The 21,448-nt window shown below is 41.7% G+C and overlaps 1 protein-coding gene across 1 annotated transcript; it reads right to left on the bottom strand.

The window, feature by feature from the left end:
- Positions 1–218: 218 nt before the first annotated feature.
- On the bottom strand, positions 219–10,904 carry LOC311120561 (uncharacterized protein). The gene is made up of 3 exons (XM_084195148.1): positions 10,743–10,904; positions 3,410–3,535; positions 219–1,597 (listed from the first exon to the last, which is right to left on the bottom strand). The coding sequence occupies exons 2-3, from the start codon at positions 3,507–3,509 to the stop codon at positions 504–506; spliced, it is 1,194 nt and encodes a 397-aa protein (XP_084051274.1). The 5' UTR covers positions 3,510–3,535; positions 10,743–10,904; the 3' UTR covers positions 219–503.
- Between the last annotated feature and the right edge of the window lie 10,544 nt (positions 10,905–21,448).

Below are 21,448 nucleotides of genomic sequence, written 5' to 3'. Positions count from 1 at the left end.
AGTTCGTAAAAAAAATACTTGTATGCCTATTTTAACCGGACGCTCTAGAAAGAGCTCCCTTAGTGACTGTGCAGCAGCTCGGTCATTAGTCTTCCTCAATAGGAGATAAAAACTATTGTGTCTACATGGATGATGCTTCCTGTAACTAATCTTACTTCTGGTAAAACTTGCTGCATTTTTTTGTTGTTCTCTGAAGAATAAGGAATGCCAAAGTTCATAGGAGCTTTGTATTTAATCTTACTAAAAGCAAAATAACGTGGTATGTATTAATATATGCATTCAATTTGAATTAAATTGAATTAAAACATGAACTCTTATTATAACATTGCTACAATATTCTACATTATTTAATTGACAATATGAGCCCATGAAATAAGACACTAATAAGCGAAGTTCATCGCACATACATCACAGCTGTACAGCTTCTCTCCTGTGGGACTCCTACTATTGTGTCTTGCCAGAGAACATGACTGAGTGAAGTTCAACCCACATAGATCACAGCTTTAGGGCATCTCTCCAGAGTGAATGCGTCTGTGCTTAGTCAGGTTTGTTGACTGAGTGAAGCTCTTCCCACACTGGTCACAGCTGTAAGGTTTCTCTCCAGTGTGTACACGCTTGTGTTTAGTCAGGGATCCCGAAAAAGCAAAGCTCTTCCCACACAGACCACAGTTGTATGGTTTCTCTCCAGTGTGTACACGCTTGTGTTTAGTCAGGGATCCCAAACAAGCAAAGATCTTCCCACACAGACCACACCTGTAAGGGTTCTCTCCTGTGTGTGATCGCTCGTGCTCTTTCAACTTTGCTGGTGTATAGAAGCTCTTCCCACAGTCTGAGCAGAGGTAGGGCTTCTCTCCTGTGTGTGTTAGCTTGTGTGCAGCCAAGCAGTTAGGCCGAGTGAAGCCCTTTCCACATATATCACAACTATGAGGCTTCTCTCCAGTGTGTGTTACCTTGTGTTCAGTCAGGTAATCAGTTCGAGCAAAACTCTTCCCACACTGGTCACAGCTGTAGGGTTTCTCTCCAGTGTGCGCACGTATGTGTTTTGTCAATTCACCTGCATGAGTGTATCTCTTCCCACATTGATCACAGATGTAAGGCTTCTCTCCTGTGTGTGTACGCATGTGTACATTCATGTTGCTTTGTCGAGAAAAACTCATTCCACAGACGTAGCAGCTAAAAGGTTTCTCTCCCGTGTGTGTACGCATGTGTTCATTCAGGGCTGTGGTATCTTTGCAACTCCTCCCACATTGATCACAGCTGTAAGGTTCCTCTCCAGTGTGAACACGCTTGTGAATAGTCAGGGCTCCCAAACGAGCAAAGCTTTTCCCACACAGACCACACCTGTAAGGTTTCGCTCCAGTGTGTACACGCTTGTGAATAGTCAGGGGTCCCGAACGAGCAAAACTCTTCCCACAATGATCACAACTGTAAGGTTTCTCTCCAGTGTGTACTCTTTGGTGTCTTCGTAGGTTTACTGACTGAGTGAAAGTCTTCTTACACACATCACAGCTATAAGGTCGCTGGATCCCTTTCAACCCTGGAGTCTTCCCAGATGATAAGCCCTTCCCATTGAGTGAGCGACCGTTAGGGCTGTCCCCTGTGAAACAAAGACATGAAGTTAAGGTTCCTCATATGTACCAAAGTATTTAACAATAAACTAGTGTTGAAGTATCTTCCCTATTCAACACAGATGAACTGCTATACAACACTGAATAGAAACGTTTTGCAAATATGGATCAATTAATAAATATTGATCAATCAATGAACTGTTACAGGAGCAGATTGTAGTTTAATCCAGGTGTTCCCAACCTTTTTTTGCTTCCTGACTAATACAGCTGTCTTTTGAGTCGCAACCAACCACAAGGGTTGAGCGGTGAAAAAACACACAGACAAAAGCATACATTTTAAAAGATACAGTGGAGAAGAAAAGTATTTAGTCAGCCACCAATTGTGCAAGTTCTCCCACTTAAAAAGATGAGAGAGGCCTGTAATTTTCATCATAGGTACACGTCAACTATGACAGACAAATTGAGAGAAAAAAATCCAGAAAATCACATTGTAGGATTTGTAATGAATTTATTTGCAAATTATGGTGGAAAATAAGTATTTGGTCACCTAAAAACAAGCAAGATTTCTGGCTCTCACAGACCTGTAACTTCTTCTTTAAGAGGCTCCTCTGTCCTCCACTCGTTACCTGTATTAATGGCACCGGTTTGTACTTGTTATCAGTATAAAAGACACCTGTCCACAACCTCAAACAGTCACACTCCAAACTCCACTATGGCCAAGACCAAAGAGCTGTCAAAGGACACCAGAAACAAAATTGTAGACCTGCACCAGGCTGGGAAGAATGAATCTGCAATAGGTAAGCAGCTTGGTTTGAAGAAATCAACTTTGGGAGCAATTATTAGGAAATGGAAGACATACAAGACCACTGATAATCTCCCTCGATCTGGGGCTCCACGCAAGATCTCACCCCGTGGGGTCAAAATGATCACAAGAACGGTGAGCAAAAATCCCAGAACCACAAGGGGGGACCTAGTGAATGACCTGCAGAGAGCTGGGACCAAAGTAACAAAGCCTACCATCAGTAACACACTACGCCGCCAGGGACTCAAATCCTGCAGTGCCAGACGTGTCCCCCTGCTTAAGCCAGTACATGTCCAGGCCCGTTTGAAGTTTGCTAGAGTGCATTTGGATGATCCAGAAGAGGATTGGGAGAATGTCATATGGTCAGATGAAACCAAAATATAACTTTTTGGTAAAAACTCAACTCATCGTGTTTGGATGACAAAGAATGCTGAGTTGCATCCAAAGAACACCATACCTACTGTGAAGCATAGGGGTGGAAACATCATGCTTTGGGGCTGTTTTTCTGCAAAGGGACCAGGACGATTGATCTGTGTAAAGGAAAGAATGAATGGGGCCATGTATCGTGAGATTTTGAGTGAAAACCTCCTTCCATCAGCAAAGGCATTGAAGATGAAACGTGGCTGGGTCTTTCAGCATGACAATGATCCCAAACACATCGCCCGGGCAACGAAGGAGTGGCTTCGTAAGAAGCATTTCAAGGTCCTGGAGTGGCCTAGCCAGTCTCCAGATCTCAACCCCATAGAAAATCTTTGGAGGGAGTTGAAAGTCTGTGTTGCCCAGCGACAGCCCCAAAACATCACTGCTCTAGAGGAGATCTGCATGGAGGAATGGGCCAAAATACCAGCAACAGTGTGTGAAAACCTTGTGAAGACTTACAGAAAACGTTTGACCTGTGTCATTGCCAACAAAGGGTATATAACAAAGTATTGAGAAACTTTTGTTATTGACCAAATACTTATTTTCCACCATAATTTGCAAATAAATTCATAAAAAATCCCCCTTCCACGACCCACAAGTAATCCACCATTCTTCTTACCCGCTTCGTCATCATCAGACTGGCTGGGACTCATGGGTGCCACACTAGATTCTTCCTGTATCTTTCTGATGTCCTCTTTCAGTTGGAGTAACCAAGACATTCCCTGCTCCTCCGATTTCACTGAATCTGTCAATGGCAAGACAGCAGGAAGTCCATACACTTTAGATGACCAGTAGTAGAAGTAGACAGCAGGAAGTCCATACACTTTAGATGACCTGTAGTAGAAGAAGACAGCAGGAAGTCCATACACTTTAGATGACCAGTAGTAGAAGAAGACAGCAGGAAGTCCATACACTTTAGATGACCTGTAGTAGAAGAAGACAGCAGGAAGTCCATACACTTTAGATGACCTGTAGTAGAAGAAGACAGCAGGAAGTCCATACACTTTAGATGACCTGTAGTAGAAGAAGGCAGCAGGAAGTCCATACACTTTAGATGACCTGTAGTAGAAGAAGACAGCAGGAAGTCCATACACTTTAGATGACCTGTAGTAGAAGAAGACAGCAGGAAGTCCATACACTTTAGATGACCACTCTCTATTGATTTCAATGTGATATCGATATGAGTGATTGACAAAAAAGCTTTGTGTAACCCTTGTTATTTTAGTGCTTTGAGAGGTACAGTCTGTATCCTTCCAACCCCTCTATGAACTCTGATAGTGATGCACCTAGGTCAGTGGTATACAAACTTTCTCAGTGAGGACGCCATTCTTTCGGCAATAATTTCTGGACCCCATTTTCCCCCCCACAATTTCTCACGACCCCACCCCAAATCTAATGACACATCCTTAAAATCTGTAAATGGTTCATTTTTACGTCATCATTGAAAGCAGGTGCTTCCACACAGGTGTGGTTCCTGAGTTAATTAAGCAATTAACATCCCATCATGCTTAGGATCATGTATAAAAATGCTGGGTAGGCCATTATTTTGGCTATCATGGCAATGCCCCCATAGGATGACAACGCCCCCATCCACAGGACACCAGTGGTCTCTGAATGGTTTGATGAGCATGAAAACGATGTAAGCCATATACCATGGCCGTCTCAGTCACCAGATCTCAACCGTGTTGAACACTTATGGGAGATTCTGGAGCGGTGCCAGAGCCAGCGTTTTCCACCACCATCAACAAAACACCAAATGATGGAATTTATCATGGAAGAATGGTGTCGCATCCCTCCAATAGAGTTCCAGACACTTGTAGAATCTATGCCAAGGTGCAGTGAAGCTGTTCTGGCTCATGGTGACCCAACGCCCTAATAAGACACTATGTTGATGTTTCCTTTATTTTGGCAGTTACCTGTAACCTTCAATTCCTACATTCATCTCTTATCAAAATGAAAAGAAACCAATAAATGTACACAATAAAAGTGTTTTTCAAATTACCTTCCCATACATTAACCTGTACTCAATTTCTTTTCAAAAGAAAAATAATATATAGTTTCTAATTTGATGACCCCATTGCAGTTCCCCCGCGACCCTGACTTTGAATACCACTGACCTAGGTCATAGGTTATGCAAATGACTAGCTCTGCATGTGTTTTATGCATGCTGCTTACACACAGCGTCACGTCCTCGCTCCTCGCTTGTCACAGTGGTGACCTCTCCTCGGATTCCTCCAGATATTTCACCATGTTGTTGTATCCCTGAACTACCTCACCTGATTCACCTAGTCAAGGGCTTGATGATTAGCATGGAATTGTTGGGGGTCCCCGAGGAGAGGTTTGAGAACCACTGGCTTAACGTACATCACCGTGCTTCAAAACTTCATATAGGTAAGCAATACTTCTCTGTAAGTTGTTTTATAATGCCTTAGAAGAACTCAGTATAACGTAGCTCCATGGGTAATGGTGTTAAAGTGATTATTGAAAATATGTTAGTATTAATCTTGTCTGTAAATCAGCCATGCTAACCAGGGTTAGTAGTTAGCTCTGCAGCTCCCTGTATGGTTAGAGAATGTCAACGTTGTGAGTACCTTTCAATACCTCAAGTTTGTCAAGTGGTATGCTATACAGTATTGTAAGCACTTGAATGAAACTCGGTTTCATACAGTGCCTTCAGAAAGTATTCATACCCATTGACTTATTCCACATTATGTTGTGTTACAGCCTGAATTCAAAATGGATTAAATGGAATTTTCTTTTTTTTATACATCCTCAGTCTAATCCTATCACAGCCATTAAACTCTGTAACTGTTTTAAAGTCACCATTGGCCTCATGGTGAAATCCCTGAGCGGTTTCCTTCCTCTCCGGCAACTGAGTTAGGAAGGATGCCTGTATCTTTGTAGTGACTGGGTGTATTGATACACCATTCAAAGTAGGGCTGAACGATTAATTGCATTCGCGATAATATCGCGATTTGACTGAACGCGATTTTCTAATCGCAACGTGCGCGATTTGAGGTGGTCACGTGACGCGACTTTTCATGCTGTCCAGCGCAATGGCCTCTTGCTCGACGGAACAGTCAGAAACTGACACAGCTGATACTTTAATATCGAAGAGGAACAGCACGTCGGTGGTGTGGAACTATTTTGGTTTTAAAAAAGAAGATGCTGAGCAGCGTCAGGTGTTGTGCAGAGCATGCCGTGCTCCGATTGCTACTTCACGGGGTAACACTACAAACCTGTTTCAGCACTTAAAAAAATACCACAAATCAATGCATGACAGTTGTATGACCAAAATGCCGAGCATCAGTGCGCGAGACAAGCCAAATACCTCAAGACAGGGATCACTGACAGAAATGTTCGAAAGTGTCACTCCGTATGAACGTAATTCAAAACGGCACGGAGAAATCACTCGGACAATAACCGAGTTCATAGCCAAAGATATGATGCCTCTCAGTCGCAGAGGCAGAGATAAACAATTACCTGATGACTCCTACCATTGATGGAGAAGATGATCCATTGGCTTGGTGGAGGGTGCACAAGATCAGCTACCCACAGTTGTGCACCATGGCACGCAAGTATCTTTGTGTACCTGCTACAAGCGCTCCCTCAGAGCGTCTTTTTAGCACAGGAGGGAATATTGTGACTTGCACTCGCTCATCCTTGAAGCCAGAAAAAGTCAATATTCTGGTTTTCTTAGCAAAAAACCTGTGAGCCACTGAGAACAGAACTGTTGGATAAGTATGGCTGGCAGTGCCATACTCGTAGTGAACTTTAGTCTGTGTGGTGTGTTATTGTTGTGTACTTGAGATAAGTGAGGCTCATCTATTTTATATTATAATATTCAAATCGTTTATAAAAAATAGTTTGTCTAAATTAAAAGTGCATTTCTCATTTTTTATTTATAACTTTATTTACTTTGATTTTACAAAATATTTTCAAAGCAAATTCCTTGTTTCAGTTGTGTGAAATGTTACTGACTTGGGAGCAGTAAGATACATACAATTTAAAATTATTTTTTTCTTAAGACTGTACCTTTTGCACACAGTGTTTACAAAGTTCATGCCTTTGTTTAAATTATTTAAATGCACAGTGGCAAAGCCACAGATGTTTCTGTAATGAGCAGTTCAATAAAAATGTCATTTATTTCAAGTCATACATGTTTGAATTTAATTCTAACAAATAGACCCAGCCTATGGGAAAGAACATTTCACACTAAATGTATATACTATTGTGTTGGTCATATTTAAATCATTCATTATGTTTTGTAGGGGAAAAAGGATAAATAAATTAAATCGCATATTAAATCGCAATCGCAATATTGGGGGCAAAAAATCGCAATTAGATTATTTTCCAAAATCGTTCAGCCTTAATTCAAAGTGTAATTAATAACTTTACCATGCTCAAAGGGATATTCAATGTCTGCTTTTTTTTTTTACCCATCTACCAATAGGTGCCCTTCTTTGGGAGGCATTGAAAACACCTCCCTGGTCTTCGTGGTTGAATCTGTGTTTGAAATTCACTGCTCGACTGAGGGACCGTACAGATAATTTTATGTGTGAGGTACGGAGATGAGGTAGTCATTCAAAAATCATGTTAACACTATTATTGCAAACAGAGTGAGTCCATGCAACTTATGTGACTTGTTAAGCACATTTTTACCCCTGAACTTATTTAGGCTTGCCATAACAAAGGGGTTGAATACTTATTGACTCAAGTCATTTCAGCTTTTCATTCATTTGTAAAAATTTCGAAAAACATAAGTCCACTTTGACCTTATGGGGTATTGTGTGTGTAGGTCTCCGACATTTTTTCTCTCTCAATTGAATCCATTTTAAATTCAGGCTGTAACACAACAAAATGTGGAATAAGTCCAGGGGTGTGAATACTTTCTGAAGGCACTGTATATTCTTTTGGAGACGTCATTTGTTTTCTATTTAAAATAAATGCACTGTTGGTTAAGGGCTGTAAGTAAGCATTTCACTGTAATGTCTGCACCTGTTGTATTCGGCGCATGTGGCCAATAAAATTTGATTCGATTTGATTCGATTTAATATTAAAGATCGCGCACCAGCTGTTATTGACAAATACACAGACCACCACGATACAGTTGAAGTGGGAAGTTTACATACACTTAGGTTGGAGTTATTAAAACTTGTTTTTCAACCACTCCAAAAATGTCTTAATAACAAACTATAGTTTTGGCAAGTCGGTTAGGACATCTACTTTGTGCATTTTTCCAACAATTGTTTACAGACAGATTATTTCACATATAATTCACTGTATCACAATTCCAGTGGGTCAGAAGTTTACATACACTAAGTTGACTGTCCCTTTAAACAGCCTGGAAAATTCCAGAAATTGATGTCATGGCTTTAGAAGCTTCTGATAGGCTAATTGACATAATTTGAGTCAATTGGAGGTGTACCTGTGGATGTATTTCAAGGCCTACCTTCAAACTCAGTGCCTCTTTGCTTGATATCATGGCAAAATGAAAATAAATCAGCCAAGACTTCAGAAAAAAAATAGTAGACCTCCACAAGTCTGGTTCATCTTTGGGAGCAATTTCCAAACGCCTGAAGGTACCACGTTAATCTGTACAAACAATAGTGAGCAAGTATAAACACCATGGGACCACGCAGCCGTCATACCGCTCAGGAAGGAGACGCGTTCTGTCTCCTAGAGATGAACGTACTTTGGTGCGAAAAATGCAAATTAATCCCAGAACAACAGCAAAGGACCTTGTGAAGATGCTGGAGGAAACAGGTAGAAAAGTATCTATATCCACAGTAAAAACGAGTCCTATATTGATGTAACCTGAAAGGCCGCTCAGCAAGGAAGAAGCCACTGCTCCAAAACCGCCATAAAAAAGCCAGACTACGGTTTGCAACTGCACATGGGGACAAAGATCTCACTTTTTGGAGAAATGTCCTCTGGTCTGATTAAACAAAAATATAACTTTTTGGCCATAATGACCATTGTTATGTTTGTTGGAAAAAGGGGGAGCTTGCAAGCCGAAGAACACCATCCCAACCGTGAAGCACGGGGGTGGCAGGATCATGCTGTGGGGGTGCTTTGCTGCAGGAGGGCCTGGTGAACTTCACAAAATAGATGGCATCATGAGGAAGGAAAATTATGTGGATATATCGAAGCAACATGTCAAGACATCAGTCAGGAAGTTAAAGCTTGGTCGCAAATGGGTCTTCCAAATGGACAATGACCCGAAGCATACTTCCAAAGTTGTGGCAAAATGGACAACAAAGTCAAGGTATTGGAGTGGCCATCACAAAGGCCTGACCTCAATCCTATAGAATATTTGTGGGCAGAACTGAAAAAGCATGTGCGAGCAAGGAGGCCTACAAACCTGACAGTTTCACCAGCTCTGTCAGGAGGAATGGGCCAAAATTCACCCAACTTATTGTGGGAAGCTTATGGAAGGCTACCCAAAACGTTTGACCCAAGTTAAACAATTTAAAGGCAATGCTCCCAAATACTAATTGAGTGTGTTCAACTTCTGACCCACTGGGAATGTGATGAAAGAAATAAAAGCTGAAATAAATCATTCTCTCTACTATTATTCTGACATTTCACATTCTTAAAATAAAGTGGTGATCCTAACTGACCTAAAACAGGGAATTTTTACTAGGATTAAATGTCAGGAATTGTGAAAAAACGAGTTTAAATGTATTTGGCTAAGGTGTATGTAAAATTCTGACTGGTCTGTCTTGCCGATGCACGGAAAATCCAGCCAATTGTATATTATCCATGTCGTCCTTCAGCCACGACTCGGTGAAGCCTAAGATATTCGTTTTTAATGTTCCGTTGGTAGGATAGTCTCGAACGGAGCGCATCCAGTTTATTCTCCAATGATTGCACGTTGGTCAAAAGGACGGATGGTAGAGGCGGTTTACCCACTCGCCGACGGACTCTCACAAGACAATCGGATCTGCGGCCCCTGTATTGGCGTCTGCTCTTCATGCGAATGAAGTGGATTTGTTTCATGGTCCGGGCGCAGCAGTAAATCCTTCGCGTCCGACTCATTAAGGAAAATAATCTTTGTCCAGTTCGAGATGAGTAATCGCTGTTCTGATATCTAGAAGCACATTTCGGTCATAAGAGACGGTGGCAGAAACATTATGTACAAAATAATTTACAAACAATGCGAAAAAACACAAAATAGCAGAATTGGTTAGGAGCCCATAAAACGGAAGCCATTCCCTCCGGGTCCATTATCATTAGAATTTGTTATTTTATTTTTAGATAGGAAGTTGTATGTTTAGGTTTTCAATATATCACGAACTGTTCCTGCATATTGGTTATCGATTGACACATTAAAACTGTGTTTTGACATTTGGCTATTTATCCAAATGTCAGGAACAGGAAGCAATGACAGCATCATTGTCAATTTAAGTTTTAGGAATATAAATTGAACTTTCAACATTAAATTGCCAATGGTATTGTACTTGTATCAGGTAAAAACTGCTGAATGATTCCAAAAACGTTCTTGTCATTTATTTATTTTGATGATAAACCAGAAATCACCAAAACGCGTTTGTCTTGCCTATTTTTAGCCAAAGAAGGGAATTCTGATGTCGACTAATGACGTCATTTCAACATGGACGCAACCAAATCAACTACAAAATTCCTTTGGTATTTTGGCAGAAATTCATAACGTCGTTTAAAGGCATTGACTTGAAAATAAAACCGTATGGTTGATTTGAGCTATTCATCTTTTAAACGGAACAGTTCCAGACTAACATGCACCGACGACTAGTTGGGCGGGAAATTAACTAGTGTGATAGTCGCACAGCCGTGTTTGTTTACACTTCACAAAACTGGAATTAGAAACATTATCGTCATAACTAGCTAGACTGCAAACATTTGTCGTCCTTAAGTGCACAAAAACATCAATCTGGCTACAGCTGTTGTTGAACATAAATTAGCCAACTCACCAGATTCCTTTTAGAAAATCCCAGCTAGCTAACGTGGAAAAATAGGTAGCTAGCTATATCTATCCAGTTAAGGCTAATGGTCCTTTATGACGTCCAAACAAAGTTGTCCTGTGGCTGATGTATTTTGGAGATTGAGAGGAGGATATATTGCTTAAAGGCTAATACTAGCACGACTCTTTAGCAGGGCAGCAACTTCCGCTTTGACTGGCGTTGTTGCGTTCAGTCAGACAGGCCAGAGCAATCGAGTATCGACTTCGAAGTATAGGTAGGGCAAATGTCCATGCTCTCTGGGATCCCTGGGACGTCCCTACCCCCCATTGAAGTTAAGGTTAGTCCCAATGATACCGGTTAGCACTAACCATAGAGAACCCTTTTCCACAATTTCTGGTGTATAGCATCAAAAGTAAATAAATCACAGCACGTTCTTGGACTTACTCAGCGGTTTTTACCTGATTAAGTACAATAATATTGGAAAATAAAATGCTAAGTTCAACTATACTCCAATATAATTTGAAAATGAGGCTGTCGCTGCTTCCTGTTGTCAAGATAAATAGCCCAATGTCCAAACACAGTTTTAAAGTGTCAATAACCAATGTGCAGAAACAATTCATGATATATTGAAAAACATAAAATGTACTATCTACACATATACAGTGCCTTCAGAAAGTATTCATACCCCTTGACTTGGTTGTCTTACAGCCTGAATTCAAAATTGATTAAATATATTTTTCTCACCCATCTACACACAATACCCCATAATGACAAAGTGAAAACATATTTTTTGCAATTTTAGCAAATGTATTGAAAATGAAATACATTAATATCTAATTTACATAAGTATTCACACCCCCAAGTCAATACTTTATAGAAGCACCTTTGGGGCGATTACAGCTTTGAGTCGTCTTGGGTATGTCTGTATCAGCTTTGAGTCGTCTTGGGTATGTCTGTATCAGCTTTTCACATCTGGATTTGGGGATTTTCTCCCTTTCTTCCTTGCATATCTTCTCAAGCTCTGTTAAGTTAGATGTGTTGCGGCTGTGAACAGCAATCTTTAAGTCTTTCCACAGATTTTCAAATGAGATTCAATTCTGGGCTTTGGCTGGGCCACTCAAGGACTTTCACATTCTTGTTCTGAAGCCATTCCAGCATTGCTTTGGCTGTATGCTTGGGGTCTTTGTCCTGTTGGAATGTAACTCTTCGCCCCAGCCTAAGGTCGTTTACACTCTGAAGCAGGTTCTCATTAAGGATTTGCCAGTATTTGGCTCCATTCATTGTTCCCTCTATCCTTACTAGTCTCCCAGTCCCTGCCGCTGAAAAGCATCCCCATAGCATGCTGCCACCACCACGCTTCAATAATAATAAATAATAATATGCCATTTAGCAGACGCTTTTATCCAAAGCGACTTACAGTCGTGCGTGCATACATTTTTGTGTATGGGTGGTCCCGGGGATCGAACCCACTACCTTGGCGTTACAAGCGCCGTGCTCTACCAGCTGAGCTACAGAGGACCACAAAGGTAGGGATGGTGTTAGATGGGTGATGAGCTGTGCCTGGTTTTCTCCAGACGTAGTGCTTTGCATTCAGGCCAAAGTGTTAAATTTGTCTCATCAGACCACTAATCTTTTGCCTTATGCTCTCAGAGTCTTTCACATGCCTTTTTGCAAACTCCAGGCGTACTGTCATGTGTCTTTTTCTCAGGAGTGGCTTCCGTCTGGCCACTCTCCCATAAAGCCCAGATTGGTGAAGTGCTGTAGAGACTGTTGTCCTTCTGACAGGTTCTCCCATCTCAACCAAGAAACTCTGTAGTTCTGTCAGAGTGGTCATTAGGTTCTTGGTCACCTCCCTGACCACATGAAAACGGGATATATTTTTTACATCACTGGTTAGAGGACAACCTGCAGAAGACAGCCAGACATGTTTCAGTGTGTTGCATTTTGATTCAGGTGGGTCGCCATCACGATAAGTGTAATGCAACACTTTTTGTTAATCCCTCCTATCGATATCACCTCGAATTGAGGTTAATTATACATCCTTTTTACCTCAGATTAGCGACATTAATGTAAAAGTTTATAGTTATCAAGATGGCACAATCTATTACTTAAAACAGATCAATATCTCTGGTTTTGGTCTGCGGATTTTGTCATACGCGCTTGGCGGTCGCAGGATTTAGAAAGCTGCTGTCATTTTCAAACTCAAATGGCATGAAAAATGCGGGACACTGTTGCTTTGTTAATTAACTTGTTGTTTAATTCTACATAGGATATCAACACCGACAAGGGTGGCTATTACTTGAGGCCAGTGACTTTTATACAGTGTCCCACATTTTTCATACCATTTGAGTTTGAAATTCACAGTAGCGTTCTGAAACCTGCGACCGCCAAGCGTGTGTGACAAAATCAGCAGACCAAAACCAGAGATATTGATCTGTTTTAAGTCATCGATTGTGTCATCGTGATAACTATAAACTTTTACATTAACGTCACCAATCTGAGGTAAAAAGGATGTCTAATTAACCTAAATTCGATGTGGTCAAAACATGAGCTTGCGTAATGTAGCTGTAACATATATATACACTGTCCACAAAAAGGAAAGTCAGCGCAATATGAAATAATCAAATATGTCAAAAATAAATCAAAATGTAAATTTAGGATGATAGTATATGTCATAAATGATTGCCACAATAACATATTTCTCACTAGTTTAACCATTTGCAGAGTAAAACAAATTTTTGTATGCCTAATTTAACCGGGCTCTCTAGAAAGAGCTCCCATAGTGACTGTGCAGCAGCCCGGTCATTAGTCTTCCTCAATAGGAGATAAAAAACTATTGTGTCTACATGGATGATGCTTCCTGTAACTAATCTTACTTCTGGTAAAACTTGATGCATTTTTTGTTGTTCTCTGAAGAATAAGGAATGCCAAAGTTCATAGGAGCTTTGTATTTAATATTATTAAAAGCAAAATAGGAGCTTTGTATTTAATCATATTAAAAGCAAAATACTGTGGAATGTATTAACAACATATGCATTCAATTTTTATTAAATTGAATAAAAGCATTAACTCTTACTATAACATTGAATTACAACATGAAAACTCTCACTATAACATTGCCAAAACATTCTAACATTATTTAATTGACAATAGAGGCCATTTTAAAGTGATTCTCTCAGCCATCTTAAGATGAATGCACTTACTGTAAGTCGCTCTGGATAAGCGCGTCAAACGACTAAAATGTTGAAGTAAATACAACCCATCACAAGTGTGTGAAACCCTCAACATGCCATCAAACACACACACACACACACACACACACACACCTTGGGCCGTTACTCTTCTCTATCTTTACAAATTATTTGCCATTTGTCTTACAAGAAGCTAAAATGACTATGTATGCTGATGACTGCAGACTCTACACATCAGCACCTACAGCCAGCGAGCTTGAGGAGATAATTACAGAATAAACTGGACTTAAATACATCTAAAACTAAAAGCATTGTATTTGGTTCAAACCATTCTCTAAGACCTAAACCACAACTGGAGTTGGGTGTGACCATTGAGCAAGTTGAGGAAGCTGAACTCCTAGGAGTAACATTGGATGGTCAGTTATCATGGTCAAGTCATATTGACAAAGTTGTTGTGAAGATGGGGAGGGGTATGTCTGTTATAAAAATATGTTCTGCATTTTTGACATAAAGATCAACTGTACTAGTTGTTCAGGCTCTGGTCTTGTCCCGTCTTGATTACTGTCTGGTAATATGATCAAGTGCATCAACGAAAGACCTAGCAAAGCTGCAGCTGGCTCAAAACAGAGCAGCACAACTTGACCTTAACTGCACATACAGAACTAACAACAACATGCATGATAGTCTTTCATGGTTGAAGCAGAAAACAGGTTTTTAGACATTTTTACTTTTTTTAAATAACGGAAATATCACATTGACATAAGTATTCAGACCCCTTTACTCAGTAGTTTGTTGAAGCACCTTTGGCAGCGATTACAGCCTTGAGTCTTCTTGGGTATGACGCTAACCTGTATTTGGGGAGTTTCTCCCATTCTTCTCTGTAGATCCTCTCAAGCTCTGTCAGGTTGGATGGGGAGCGTCACTGTACAGCTATTTTCAGGTCTCTCCAGAGATGTTCAATCGGGTTCAAGTCCGAGCTCTGGCTGGGCCACTCAAGGACATTCAGAGACTTGTCCCGAAGCCACTCCTGCGTTGTCTTGGCTGTGTTTTTAGGGTCGTTGTCCTGGAGCAGGTTTTCATCAAGGATCTCTCTGTACTTTGCTCCGTTCATCTTCCCCTCAATCCTAACTAGTCTCCCAGTCCCTGCCGCTGAAAAACAACCCCATAGCATGATGCTGCCACCACCATGCTTCACTGTAGGGATGGCGCCAGGTTTCTTCCAAACATGACGCTTGGCATTCAGGCCAAATAGTTCAAGCTTTGTTTCATCAGACCAGAGAATCTGAGAGTCCTTTAGGTGCTTTTTGGGAAACTCCAAGCGGGCTGTCATGTGCCTTTTACTGAGGAGTGGCTTCCGTCTGTCCACTCTACCATAAAGGCCTGATTGGTGGAGTGCTGCAGAGATGGTTGCCCTTCTGGAAGGTTCTCCCATCTCCACAGAGGAACTCTGGAGCTCTGTCAGAGTGACCATTGGGTTCTTGGTCACCGCCCTGACCAAGGCCCTTCTCCCCCGATTGCTCAGTTTGGCCAGCTCTAGGAAGAGTCTTGGTGGTTCCAAACTTCTTCCATTTAAGAATGATGGAGGCCACTGAGTTCTTGGGGACCTTCAATGTTGCAGACATTTTTTGGTACCCTTCCCCAGATCTGTGCCTCGACACAATCCTGTCTCGGAGCTCTACGGACAATTATTTCGACCTCATGACTTGGTTTTTGGTCTGACGTCAACTGTGGTATCTTATATAGACAGGTGTGTGCCTTTCCAAATCATGTCCAATCAATTTAATTTACAACAGTTGTACTCCAATCAAGTTGTAGAAATATTTCAAGGATGATCAATGGAAACCGGATGCACCTGAGCTCAATTTCGAGTCTCATAGCAAAGAGTCTGAATACTTATGTAAATAAGGTTCTGTTTCTAATTTGTAATAAATTTGCAAAAAAATCTAAAAACCTGTTTTCGCTTTGTCATTATGGGGTATTGTGTGTAGATTCATGAGGAATTGTTTGATTTTTTATGTCAATTTTGGAATAAGGCTGTAACGTAACAAAATGTGGAAAAAGTCAAGGGGTCCGAGTACTTTTCGAATGTACTGTACATACCACACCAGACACGCCACTATGGGTTTCTTCACGGTACCAAAACCAAAAACAGATGTAATGCGTTGCTCAGTGTATAGAGCAGGTCATTGTGGGATGCTACGATAAGACGCCACCAGAGGAAAAAGCATGTTTAGCTTTAAAAAAAAAAGAGAATAAAAAAACATATTGTATCACAGCGTCTCTCGTCTTTCTAAAGATCTCATTTACCTGTATATAAGAATATGTATATATGAAGTGTGTAAATAGTATGTTTGTTGTCTCTTGGTGTCTTATGTTCTAGTCTATTACTGTTCTATACTCTGTCATGCATTTGGAAGGAAGGGTAGCTGCTGAATATGCTGTAAATAATAGACCCCAGGAAGAGTAGCTGCTGAATATGCTGTAAATAATAGACCCCAGGAAGAGTATTTTTATATTTATTAGGGATCCCCATTAGCTACTCTTCTTGGGGTCCAAACATATTAAAACACATTACATATACATATAAAACAAAATATAAAACAGTACATCATATAACATTATTACACCACTACCTATCTACAATGCAAAATGTTCAACGCCACCATACAACAATATCACAATGTATGCGTATGCATGTGTCTGTACCTTTGTCTGTGTCTCTTCACAGTCCCCGCTGTTCCATAAGGTGTATTTTTACCTGTTTTTAAACAAACCTGATTCCACTGCTTGCATCAGATACCTGATGTGGAATAATGTTCCATGTAGTCATGGCTCTATGTAGTACTGTGCGCCTCCCATAGTCTGTTCTGGACTTGGGGACTGTGAAGAGACCTCTGGTGGCATGTCTTGTGGGGTATGCATGGGTGTCCGAGCTGTGTGCCAGTATTCCAAACAGACAGCGCGGTACATTCAGCTTGTCAACACCTCTTACAAAAACAAGCAGTGATGAAGTGAATCTGTCTTCCACTCTGAGCCAGGAGAGACTGCATGTGCTGTAGCTAATGGGGATCCTAATAAGCTAAACTCAAAGCAGACCCCACGGAGACCACACCTGTAATGTCTCTCTCCGGTGTGCGTTCGCTTGTGCATCTTCAACTGTGAGTTTGTGTGTGTTCAGTCAGGTACTCTGCTCGAGCAAAACTTTTCCCACATTGATCGCAGCCTGTGAGTTAGCTTGTGTCTAGTCAGTTGTACTGGCTGACGGAAACTGTTTCCACATATAAACACAGCCATATGGTTTCTCTCCTGCGATTTCAAAAGCCTCACGTTGTTATAACTCTTTCCACAGAGCATTGGAAAGGCTTCTCTCCCGTGTGTATGTATAGTCAGTGGGCGGATTGGGTTATGCCAAGCACCGGTCTATGGACCGTGACGTGAACGGGCAAAAGCGGTGAGGGTGGAGCGCCCTTCTCAAATCCAACAGTAATCTGCACCGCTCGCTCATGTTGTCAACAAGGCAGCATGGTGCATCGTCCAGAAAACATATATTTTCCATAAAATCTGTTTAAATGAGTTTTCAATGGGAAGGCAGATAGTGATTTTATCAAAAGCAATCACTTTTGCATGTGAAAACACAGAATTCTACTCATTACTCCATGAGCTACGTCACTTTTGTTTTGGGGCAACCCAGGCGAGATGATCGAATCCCCTCATTGATCAAAGCTATAAGATTTCTCTCCTGTGTGTGTTCTCTTGTGTCTAGTCAGTTGTACAGTTTGACGGAAACTCTTTCCACATATAGCACAGACATATGGTTTCTCTCCTGTGTGAATTCTCTGGTGTATAGTCAGTGTTCCTAAGGTGGTGAAACTCTTCCCACATTGCTCACAGACATATGGTTTCTCCCCTGTATGTGTTCGTTTGTGTTCAGTCAGGGAACCAGCTTCAGCAAAACTCTTCTCACATTGATCACAGTTATACGGTTTCTCTCCTGTGTGTGTTCGCTTGTGTATAGTCAGTTGTCCTGACTGACGGAACCTCTTTTCACATATTGCACAGACATATGGTTTCTCTCCTGTGTGTATTCTATGGTGTATAGTCAGCGCTCCTAAGGTAGTTAAACTCTTCCCACATTGATCACAGACATAAGGTTTCCCTCCTGTGTGTGTTCGCTTGTGTTCAGTCAGGGAATCAGCTCGGCCAAAACTCTTCCCACATTGATCACAGCGATAAGATTTCTCTCCAGTGTGGGTTAGCTTGTGTTTAGTCAGTTGTCCTGGCTGACGGAAACTCTTCCCACATTGAATACAGCCATATGGTTTCTCGCCTGTGTGTATTCTCTGGTGTCTCTTTAGGTCTCCTAAATGAGGGAAACTTTTCTCACATACGTCACAGCTATAAGGGCGCTGGATCACTTTCAACCCTGGAGCCTTCCCAGATGATAAGCCCCTCCCACTGAGCGAGCGACCGTTAGGGCTGTCCCCTGTGAAACAAAAGACATGAAGTTAAGGTTCCTCATATGTACCAAAGTATTTAACAATAAACTAGTGTTGAAGTATCTTCCCTATTCAACACAGATGAGCTGCTATACAACACTGAATAGAAACGTTTTGCAAATATGGGTCAATTAATAAATATATTGATAAATCAATGAACTGTTACAGAAGCAGATTGTAGTTAATCCACACACCATTGTTCCTACTTGATGACATCGAATCTGAATCTCCCTCTCCATCGTTGTCCTCCACGTCCCATTCTTCATCGCAGTCTGTAGCATCGTCATCAGACTGGCTGGGACTCATGGGTGCCACACTAGATTCTTCCTGTATCTTTCTGATGTCCTCTTTCAGTTGGAGTAACCAAGACATTCCCTGCTCTTCCGATTTCACTGAATCTGCATTTTCCCACATTTCCTCCATGATTTTACGTCGTAACGAGCGATGGTTCTTTCCTTTAACTTGGGAGCCATCTATTCCACAGCGTTCACACAGGTATCGTAAATTGCCCTCAGTTAGACGGTGTAAACTCTGTTCGATTTCTTCCAACAACGTTTCCTTCTCTCCACTCATGTTGTCCTGCTGGTGGGAACAATGACAATGCAGTCAATGGCAAGACAGCAGGAAGTCCATACACTTTAGATGACCTGTAGTAGAAGAAGACAGCAGGAAGTCCATACACTTTAGATGACCTGTAGTAGAAGAAGACAGCAGGAAGTCCATACACTTTAGATGACCTGTAGTAGAAGAAGACAGCAGGAAGTCCATACACTTTAGATGACCTGTAGAAGAAGAAGACAGCAGGAAGTCCATACACTTTAGATGACCTGTAGTAGAAGAAGACAGCAGGAAGTCCATACACTTTAGATGACCTGTAGTAGAAGAAGACAGCAGGAAGTCCATACACTTTAGATGACCTGTAGTAGAAGAAGACAGCAGGAAGTCCAATGTTAGTCTGGAACCCAGCGGGAAATGTTAGTCTGGAACCCTGCATTGTGGCACAAGGAGATGAGTTGATAAATGGCTGCTACAGGTTGTCATCTATCAACAGGAAGTTGATTCCCAAGCTCATTGTGGTTTGTCTTTTTAGAAGGGCTATTGTCCCCGTTTCATTGATTTCAATACAATATCGATGTGAGTGATTAATTTGCGCGCTATTTATTACAGTAGAACAAATTAATCAATTTCAGTCTGAAGTGACCGCTTAGTAAATATTGGCGCGTGAGCCGTTTTTAAAAAAGGTACTAATTTAGGAAAATACAAGTAATCTGAACAAGTGTGACACGTGTGAGTAGAGAGGAATTTGTATGTCTTGGTCTTCAACAGATCACCTTATTTCAGCATATTGAGGAATTTGGACATTTAAAACCGTAGCCCCAATATTAGACCTCTGATTACTTATTAATTAACGAGACGTGGTCTATAGCGACAGTGTTGGGGATATGGTCCAATGACTGATTAACGAGACGTGGTCTATAGCGATAGCGTTGGGGATATGGTCCAATGACTGATTAACGAGACGTGGTCTATAGCGACAGTGTTGGGGATATGGTCCAATGACTGTAGCCCGCCTGGTACACAAAAACACAAAAAAAAAAAAAAATAATGTATGCACGCATGACTGTAAGTCGCTTTGGATAAAAGCGTCTGCTAAATGGCATATTATTATTATTATTATTATATGGTCCAATGACTGATTAACGAGACGTGGTCTATAGCGACAGTGTTGGGGATATGGTCCAATGACTGATTAACGAGACGTGGTCTATAGCGACAGTGTTGGGGATATGGTCCAATGACTGTAGCCCGCCTGGTAGCGGCATGTGACCCGCTCCGAAGCTCATTTCTACACGGAGGGAGAAAGCATGAATTTGCACGTCCCATATAATGTGGGAACGATGAGTCGAAATCCACTTAGCCTATTGTTTTCTGGCACATTCATTTATTTTCTTTGTCGTGCAGGGTCTGACATTAACAATGGGCCAGTAAAAAAACGGGTCAGTTGGGCCAGTGTTCTGGTCAGGGGGTGCTCTGGTCAGGGGGTGCTCTGGTCAGGGGGTGTTCTGGTCAGGGGGTGCTCTGGTCAGGGGGTGCTCTGGTCAGGGGGTGCTCTGGTCAGGGGGTGCTCGCGCCCCCACTCGCCCCGAGACGTTGGCAAGGCCCCGCCCAGGTCCAAATACATTTTCCAAGGGCTGGAAAAACCAAGTCCTGCCCGTCACCTGGACGGACATGGAAGTGACCGCACCCATAACTACCAGGACCAGCACACACCGCTAATAGCATGAAACTACCAGGACCAGGACACACCACTAATAGCATGAAACTACCAGGACCAGGACACACCACTAACAGCATGAAACCAAAACATAAATAGTGAAAAGCAAAACATACATGAATCCCATCTCTACCCCTGATTGTAGGATGCTGTGACACCAAGCCCCTCCTCCTGACACCAAGCCCCTCCTCCTGACACCAAGCCCCTCCTCCTGACACCAAGCCCCTCCTCCTGACACCAAGCCCCTCCTCCTGACACCAAGCCCCTCCTCCTGACACCAAGCCCCTCCTCCTGTGTGCACTTCCCCATTTACACCAGAGATCTGTATATAATGATGAGATGCTCATGTCTCCGCCATAACAATGGGAGTCGTTGTCCCAAAGGTGTTAAGACAGGCGACAAGCTTAGGTTCAAAATAAACCCATAGAAACGTATTGGGCTTATTTTGGACAGATTTTGGCGAATGTGAAACCGTCTCCCAAGCCCCTTCTCCTACCACTCACAACAACAAAGATGAGATCACTTCTTTGTCTCTGACAAGCGGTTTCAACTCGCTATTTGCATTTGAGCTTTGGTCCAACAGACTCGGTCATATGGACACAGAAACACATTATTTTACTGTAATAGAGGAGAAGCTAACCTTTTGAACCATAACCTGTTTATGTTTTAACTCAAATGTCGAGCAGAGCAGACACTACTAAAACAGATTTACCAATGAACATTCATTCTGGAAAATGAATGCTCAGTTTATCG

The sequence above is a fragment of the Coregonus lavaretus genome, assembly GCF_964263955.1.
Source record: "Coregonus lavaretus genome assembly, contig: HAP1_SCAFFOLD_47, whole genome shotgun sequence".
Lineage (NCBI taxonomy): Eukaryota > Metazoa > Chordata > Actinopteri > Salmoniformes > Salmonidae > Coregonus > Coregonus lavaretus.
Note: the sequence above shows the minus strand (reverse complement) of the source record. Positions and strands in the feature narration are given on the sequence as shown.

What these genes read in the sequence shown, in the direction of transcription:
- LOC311120561 (XM_084195148.1), bottom strand. Translation starts at nt 3,509, where the DNA reads ATGTCTTGGTTACTCCAACTGAAAGAGGACATCAGAAAGATACAGGAA. An exon ending in GTCTGATGATGACGAAGCGG is followed by an intron (nt 1,598 to 3,409) that starts GTAAGAAGAATG and finishes TTTGTTTCACAG; the next exon opens with GGGACAGCCCTAACGGTCGC.